Below are 8,552 nucleotides of genomic sequence, written 5' to 3'. Positions count from 1 at the left end.
AAGCGTGTGGTGTTGGAATGAATTCTCTTGGCTGCTAGAGCGAGCTTGCATTTGTTAACATGTAAGTATGTTCTTGTTACCCATGGTAGGGGGGGTGCCAAAGAAATATGCACCCAGACACCTCCTGAACACTGTTTGCATTATTTGGTTCCCTTTTAGGTATACTGGAACTTACATTCAATGATTGCTACATCTCTTTTTCTCTGTGGTGGTTGGCTTAGAATTTTATCTTTGTTTACTTTGTGCTGTTTTCAGTGTTACGATAAAAGCGCTCTAGTGGTCGTAATTTCCGTAATTTGCTTTTAATTTTTTATGGTCTTACTTCACTCGTATTTCAAGCAAGTGCTATACCATTTATAATTTGAGGGTTACTACAGCCATGTATTGTTAGTTACTACTAGCTTGTTTCTATGTGGACACATTAACATCCACTTTTACCGACGCACTCAAAGGCTACAGGGCTGAGTTATGAATTCTCAAGCCTGATTCACTGTGAGAGAGCTGTAATGTATCTAGAATGAGCATTTTGTGAATGACATAAAAGCTGTGGCTGATGCTGACTCTGCTTCATTGAAACTGCAGTCAATTTCAGACAGTGAAAGTGGAGAATTGGTTTTTTGTACCCCTTCACTGCCAGAAAGCTTGAAAAGCATTGCTTTGAAGGCTATGTGTGCCTTTTTCCCCCTCCTGATGTTTGTTTTATGTGATGTCACAGGTCAGGGATCACCTAGTGTAGAGAAACAAGTATTTCTCTTACTTAAATAAAGTGCGTAAAAATACAAACCCCCCTCTACTCTCTCAATGGAATGTTTTGAAAGACTCAGATAACATTCTTTAACTTCGCCCCTATTCCATAAAAGAAGTATTGTTTGCTCCAAGCTAGAAAATCGTTTCATTCAAGGGGGAAAAAAAATCATTGCAAGGAGAAAGAGAGTTACATTTGCACATTTTACACAAAACAAAAATGACTTAAAATGAACCGGCCACATATATAAGCATATCGATTAGCAAAGCATAGATCCTGACTGCATGTTGTGTTAATCCTTTAATCTCTATATATGTATCTATATTGTATACACACCAAACGCGAAATAACACATTAGCACAACTCAGGGAGCTTCACTTATTGATCTTTGTTTCAGGTTAAAATTATTATTATAATGAATTGTTTTATATAGCGCCATCAAATTCCGTAGCGCTGGACAATCGGTAGACAGGACATAAGTAGTATGTAACGTAACAATTTGACTAACAGAAACAACACATTAGGAGGGCTCTGCTCAAACGAGCTTACAGACTAGAGGGATTTAGGGTGTATTACACAATAGGTAAAAGGTAAAAGTGCCAGTGTAAGGGATGGAACAGCCACACTAGTGTAAGTATTGCAGGAGAGGGACTAGGAAAGGTGAGCTAAATAAATATGGGAGGGCATTAATGTGCTATGTTGTAAGCGTCCTTAAAGAAGTGGGTCTTGAGGGATTTTTTGAAGGAATAAAGGCACGGAGAAAGACAGATAGGCCGGGGAGAGCATTCCAGAGGATGGGGGCAGCCCTTGAGAAATCTTGTAAGCGGGCATGAGAGCTAGAAATCAGAGGAGAGGATAGAAGGAGATCATTGGATGAGCGGAGAGACCGGTGTGGAGTGTATTTAGAGATGAGTGAGCAGATGTAGGGAGGGAGGGGAACCGCTGCGAAGGGCTTTAAAAGTAAGAGTGAGGATGCTAAATTGAATCCTGAAGCGACCAGGCAGCCAGTGAAAAGACTGACACAGGGGAGAGGTGTTAGTGAAGCGATGGGAGAGGAAATCTGGCAGCAGCATTCAGTGATGAACTACTTTCAAAGAACGCTAAAATATTACGATAGTTGGAAAAAACTTAAACTTTTAGGAATTGAGTATTACGAAGAAGTTTTATAAACACAGACACCATAAAAAACCCAGTTACACTTTTATGTTTACATACTGGTTATACCAAAAAAGATCTTATATTATAGACCCATGGAGATCCTCATTTAATAATAGCTCACAGGATTTCTAACAATTATACCATATCATAAATGCCATTATATGATCTAATTAACACATAATCGATGAACGTGTCCAAATATTTAGAAGCTGGATTTTCATGAGAAAACACTCTACAGTGTTTATTCAGAATGATTTAGTGATAAACAGATTTAGGGGTGGGGGAGGGGCAAGTGCATATGGGAGGATTCTATAGGAATCTCTTCATGCATCTTCATGGGGGTACCACGGAAATTTAAAGGGACCACACTGTTATCATAGGCATGAAAGCGCATATGATGAGTGGGGTGTCTGTTTAAAAAGCTATTCTCATGTAATATCACGATCACCATAACACCTAATAGAATTTCTCCTTTTGAAAACCCCACTTTCCACGAAAACTGATCTTTATGCATCTTGTTCGTGGCACTTGAGGACAAATTTGGTGATGGGTGATCCGTGAAATCTGTTTGCCCTCTAGTGTTCTTCTCTGGTACTGCATGCATTTATGTAAGCCGTTTGTAATTATGCCATTATTTACATTACTTCATTGCCATATGGATCTGCAATTTACAGCTGGTTGGCTCTGTTCTGCGCGCCTATACATGTCCCTCATGTTCACTGGGATGCATTGACAAGTCTGTTTCCACAACCTAGGAATATATTCGGCTGTAAACCAAAACATTACCTCAATAAAGATGGCCGCCAATAGCTTTCCCATTACGCGCACTAGTGACGCGTTTCCTGTGGGCGGCCTCTCCTGTATAAAAGTCGGTGAAACGCGAGAGACCTTCCTCTTTGAGTTTTGCCAACGAGGCCGAAACTCATCGCTGTGCGCCTTTGCCTGACTCACCGCTGTTCGCTCGGCAAAGCCCCTGCACTGCTCCGTCGGACGAATAAGTCGGTCAGGGAGGTGATCAGCTATGGTGAGTGAGCCGTATAACGTCGATAAAATCAGCTCCGGTGTCGCGAGTGGGCCACATGGGCTGCCAATCTTATTTACCCGCGGCCTGTCGCTCATATCCAGCATCTCCGGAAATGGAACGCGTGCTTCTTAGTTTGGCCTTAAGCGCTATCCGTTGATTTTAATATCTTTATTTTCCGCCAGCTGTAAAGCTTCCGGTAGCTTCGAGCGGTAAGACCTCCTCTCGCATGTCGGCTTTTTGTATGAAGGCTTCGTGCTCAGCCGACGTAAAACTGCAGCACTCCGTAAAATAATGGGCCCTGTCACCCAGTGTGCCAATTCGCTGCTTCCCCCCCCCCACCCCCCCTATGCATATATATGTGTATGTGTATATATATTGTATATTCTAGACCTTAATTCCGTGTTGGCCTCGAGTCTCTGTGCACATTCTGACTTCTCTCATCTCAACCCTGTCCCTGCTGCTTCTTTTATAGGCATTTAAAGATACAGGCAAAGCCCCTGTGGAACAGGAGGTCGCCATTCATCGTATCCGGATCACACTGACCAGCCGTAATGTGAAATCCTTAGAGAAGGGTAAGTCTCGGGGACTAACTTCGGCAGTTGGCAGCTATTGCATAAAGCCTTGCCAGGCTGCCGATTGTAAATACTGTTTGGTCAGTTGGAGTAAATACAGGGGTTTTCCCCATGCAGCGTGAAACGAAACTTTTTCCTGGGATTACAGCCTTCCACTTGTATATTAGAGGCTGATGGCAGGCGGCGCACTTTGTAGCCTTTATACAATCTGGTGTTGGGGAATGTTCTTGTCTAAGTTGGCAATGAGGATACATTTTTTTTAATGATTAAACAGTGATTGTTTTATACGCTATTCTGAGCCGACTTAAATACTCGCATTCAGTGTAGTGTCAGTATTTTAATGCTGGTATTGGCATATGTTTAATTAAATGTGCTTTTTTTTATAGTGTGTGCTGACTTGATTCGTGGGGCCAAGGAGAAGAATCTGAAGGTCAAGGGACCCGTGCGTATGCCCACCAAGGTAATGGAGCAAACTACATTGGCTACTGAATGCTAGTCATAATTTGTTTGCGGCTTTAAAGCTATAAGGGATTGCAAGCAAGGACCTCTGTGATGTATCAGCTTGTCTTAGTTTCTTTGAATGCATGTACTGTAAGAAGCGCTGCATAAGTTGTTGGTGCTAAATAAATAAGACAAGGGAACAGATCTGTGGTTTGCAGATATGCTAAAAGCAGCTGTCTGCTTTAATGTACTCCCAGCAGACGACAAATCTCAGTGAAGGACACTTTACATTCTGCTAAATTATGGGGGTCACCAAAGGGACGCAGGGGGAGAAACGGCAACATTTCACATTTTACTTTATATTTTCAGACTCTGCGCATCACTACAAGAAAAACACCCTGTGGTGAGGGTTCAAAGACATGGGATCGCTTCCAGATGCGTATTCACAAGCGTCTAATTGACCTGCACAGCCCATCTGAGATTGTCAAGCAGATCACTTCCATCAGTATCGAGCCTGGTGTAGAAGTTGAAGTAACCATTGCTGACGCATAAATGCTGAAACTTCTGTTAAATAAAAGCCAGTAAAAACATTTAGTTCTGGTTGTTTATCTTACTGTCAAATATCTGATCAGCAAAACTGACATGAAAAGGGTATTTTTGTACCGGTTAAATAGACAATGCTAGTTGACCATTTGGCTAGGGTGTACATGGAATGTCTAATATAAGACTTTAGTGTACATGATTTAACCTAAAAACCTAATCTAACAGCACCTGTGATATCTACCATGGGCCACTTCTGTAAAATAAATGCACCATGCTGTTATGCCTTTGCTTCCCCATCTGTTGCACGCATGGACCCGTTCATCTGAAAACCTGCTTCCTACTGCATACATACCATATACTCCCTGTCAGATGGCTGAGGGTGTCTGAGAACTGAAAGTGGGGTGGAAGACTATGTAGGGGTCATTAGTCTAAAGTGATGGGGCTCTTTTTGGTTCAGTAAATGTGTATTAAACTATGAAATAACCATTCTTTGCTGGGACCATGATGGAAGCTGTAACAGCGCTGCCTTGTTTGTGTGGGCTTAAACAGAACTGTCACAAAGGATAATTTAAGACAGGAGTGGGATAGTAGAATCAGTGGGTAGCTGTCATATCTTGTGCCCCAATTGTTGAACTTGGTACTTAATGTGGACATGGTACAAGTGGTTCCATGACGTACCAGGTACGTCATCGCTGACGTGTGATCTACGTTGCGCTGCAGGCAGGGAACGTGAGGCAGCCAGTCCTTCCTGTGCATGTGATCGCTTTAAAAGCTAATCATGTGTGTTTGACAACTGATGGATACAATGTAAACATTGTATCTGTATGTTAGTCTCCCTACTCCTGTGAGTGGGAGAGACAGAAAATGTTCCAGAGGTGTGTCCAGAGCGATTTTTCTTAAAACAAATATTTTGATATATATTTTTCACTGCTAATCAGTGTTCTGATCAACAGTATTTGGTGGTTTTTTTTTTTTTCCTCTCGTAAAAAATAGGTTGTGGGGGTGGTTAGTGGGGAATTGATTAGGTAGGGTTTAGTCTAGGGTCAGGTAGGGCTAAAAAAAAAAATCCTGGCCGTATAGGGTGGTTTCCGAATCATGACAACTTAACAAATATATTTAGGATATTTTTTTTCCCATTGGTTCGATGTGCGTACAATTTATATATACAAAACAATGTACTACCCAGCTTGATATGGTTTCAAGTGAACATCCTACTTGTGCTGAAAAAAACAATATATGATTTGTCTTTGCACTAACTGAGGGAGAGAAATTACAGCTGAAGAAAGGCAGCAAAAACATCGCTGGTCTTTCAGCACAAACATGGTTAAAAAAAAAAAAAAAGCCTGGTCCTGAATCAGTCTGTGCACCTCCTGATGCAAACTGGGGGCTGGAAATAGGAAACAATTTCCAATATTTGGGGGTTTATTCATTATGAGTTGTGGTTTTAGCTCCCTCACTTCATTATGGAGGATCATCACGGGCAGGTTTCTCCAGCAAGGTTTGAGCTGCTGTTTAACCCCTTAATGACAATTGCCGGTCCTGGCACGGCACGGAAAAGCATGTGCTTTACGACAATTGACGTGCCAGGACCGGCACGTCTTTAAACGGGTGCAGAAAGCGATCTACTATCGCTTTCTGCACCCAAAAAGCGTTGCTGAATGCCTCGACCTCGAGGCATTCAGCAACGCCGCGATCGGCACGAAGGGGCCATCTCTGGCCCCTCCACGGGGCGTCAACATCCGCCATACTTTGTATGACGCCCGTTTTAAAAGCGTTTAGGAGGCGATCGACGATCGCCTCCTAAACTTAAATGGTGTCGCTGGAATGCCTCGATCAGGAGGCATCCAGCGACACCAAACACTAACCTTTTGATGGGCTGTGACCGCTCCGGAGAGCGGTCACAGCCGCAGCTGCCGGCAATCTTCGCCATCAAGGAAGATGGCCGCCGTCCTGTAACAGGAACCACAAATTTTAAAAGTTCGCTAGATGGTCCAGACCATCTAGAGAACTTTGGCTCCACTTGCAGGTTGAATACAGGTACTGCATTCACCATGCAAGTCAATGGAGCCCAGCTTTCTAATCACAGTGTGATTAGTAAAAATAAATTAAAAAATAAAATAAAATTAATAATAATTAGAAAAAAATAGTAAAAAAACAGTAAAATGTAAAAATCATTTCCCACTGATGTCACTATCAGGGGAACCTCCAAGTTGAAAAAAAATGTTAATTTTTTTTTTTTTAAAAATAATAAAAAAAATATATATATATATAAAAAATATATTTTTGTGAGCAAGTCCTAAAATTAGCATATTAGCTTAAAACAATTCTCGCATGGAAAGAGTTAAAATACTGGCATATTAAATGCCCGTGGGGTGTCTACTTTTAAAAAATGTATGATTTGATGGGGTAAATTGAATGGGCCAGGTTCAACAACGTCCCAATTAACACGGGGGGAAGGATGGCCACACATCTAATTTCCAATTAGAAAAATGCACACGTACCAAATGTGGCCTTTTAGTTCCCCCAAAAAATGACACACCCATGCATGTGGGGTATCACTGCACTCAGGAGATGTTGCTGAACACATTATGGGGTGTCGTGTGACAGCGGCATATACCAGGAGCTGTAAATTCATACATAAAGTAGGTGTGTGTGGGAAAAATACACACACAAAAATATTACTGCAAACTTTGAAAAAATGCTGGTGGTAAAATATGTGCATGCAAAGAGTTAAAATACCAGCATTTAAAATACCCTGTGGTGTCTAGTTTTGAAAAATATATGGTTTTGTTGGGCATACTGAAATGGCCCGGCTCAAAGATGTACCAAATAGGGCATGGGCAGTGGATCCCCAAATGCCAAAGTTCAACATTGAAAAATGCGCATGCCCCAAATGTGGCCCTTTTGCCCCCAAACAGCCAGGCAAAATCATTCATGTGGGGTATCGCTGCGCTCAGGAGATGTTGCTGAACACATATTGGGGTGTTTTGTGATAGTGACATAAACTAGAACATTTTAATTCATACCTGAAGTAAAATGTGTATGACAAAACAAATGCAAAAAAATGACTACCATAAAGTTTGACAAAGACTGGTGGTAGATATGGTGCATGGAAAGAGTTAAAATACTAGCATTTGGAATACCCTGGGGTGTCTAGTTTTCCAAAATATATGACTTGATGGGGTAAATTGCATTGGCCGGGTTCAAAGATACCCGAAATGGCACATGGGGGGAAGAATTACCAGATTTGGAAAAAATGGCTTTGAAATAGCAAAACGCTACCTGTACTTATTGCCCCATAATGGGTAGAAAAAAGCAAAAAAACATAAAAACATTGGGTATTTCTAAACTCAGGACAAATAGTAGAATCTATTTAGCAGGTTTTTTCATTACCTTTTATAGATAAGTAAAAGATTTTTCAACTAAAAGTTAGAAACAGTCATTTTTTTCTAAATTTTTCACCATATTTTATAATTTTTTTAATAGTAAATAATATGATACAATCAAAACAATGTCATCTAAAGAAAGCCCTTCTTGTCCTGAAAAAAACAATATCTAATGTGTGTGGGTTCAGTAAACGGGAAAGAAGAAAATTACAGCTAAACACAAGCAGCGCAGAAATGTTAAAAAGGCCATTGTCACAAAGGGTACAAAAAGTAAAATCAGCCTTTGTCTCGAAGGGGTTAATTCAATGGATGAGGGATTTTTGGAGATTTCATGATCCTCCACAGCTGACTAAACTTTCTACAGCAGAAGATCGCTTGGGTTGGCCCTTCGTAATGCATAAAGCCGTAGAGCTGAACTCACTTTAATGAATAGACTGAATAGTTGGAGGATAATGATTTACTAAAGATTTTCAGAGCGGATGACGGTATGCAGGCGCAGGGTACTAGTGAGACTTCAGTCGCTGATCGCTTGGGTGGAGCGCTCCTGGTCTGAGTTTTTCCTTGTAATATTCAACCAACTATCGTATCATTTTAAATTGCATTTAGTTAATTTCGAAAAGTAGATACACAGATACTGGCTTTATCTAGAGGGAATCAGAATGGCAGTTCGATAAAAGTGTCAT

At 41.1% G+C, this 8,552-nt stretch overlaps 1 protein-coding gene and 1 non-coding gene across 2 annotated transcripts; both read left to right on the top strand.

Moving 5' to 3' along the window:
* The first annotated feature begins 2,818 nt into the window (after positions 1-2,818).
* On the top strand, positions 2,819-4,492 carry LOC149305412 (small ribosomal subunit protein uS10). The gene is made up of 4 exons (XM_089477392.1): positions 2,819-2,927; positions 3,400-3,499; positions 3,886-3,959; positions 4,310-4,492. Exons 1-4 carry the CDS (start codon positions 2,925-2,927, stop codon positions 4,490-4,492), a joined length of 360 nt encoding a protein of 119 aa, XP_089333518.1. The 5' UTR covers positions 2,819-2,924.
* LOC149305413 (small nucleolar RNA U54) lies at positions 3,737-3,804 on the top strand. Its single transcript, XR_016271765.1, has one exon. It is a non-coding gene; the product is annotated as a small nucleolar RNA U54 (small nucleolar RNA).
* Positions 4,493-8,552: the final 4,060 nt, after the last annotated feature.

Source organism: Sceloporus occidentalis, unplaced genomic scaffold (genome assembly GCF_023333645.1).
Source record: "Sceloporus occidentalis isolate IW3139 unplaced genomic scaffold, rSceOcc1.0.p SCAF_11, whole genome shotgun sequence".
Taxonomy (NCBI): domain Eukaryota; kingdom Metazoa; phylum Chordata; class Lepidosauria; order Squamata; family Phrynosomatidae; genus Sceloporus; species Sceloporus occidentalis.
The sequence above is the reverse complement of the archived record's forward strand: the minus strand, read 5'-3'. Positions and strand labels throughout refer to the sequence as shown.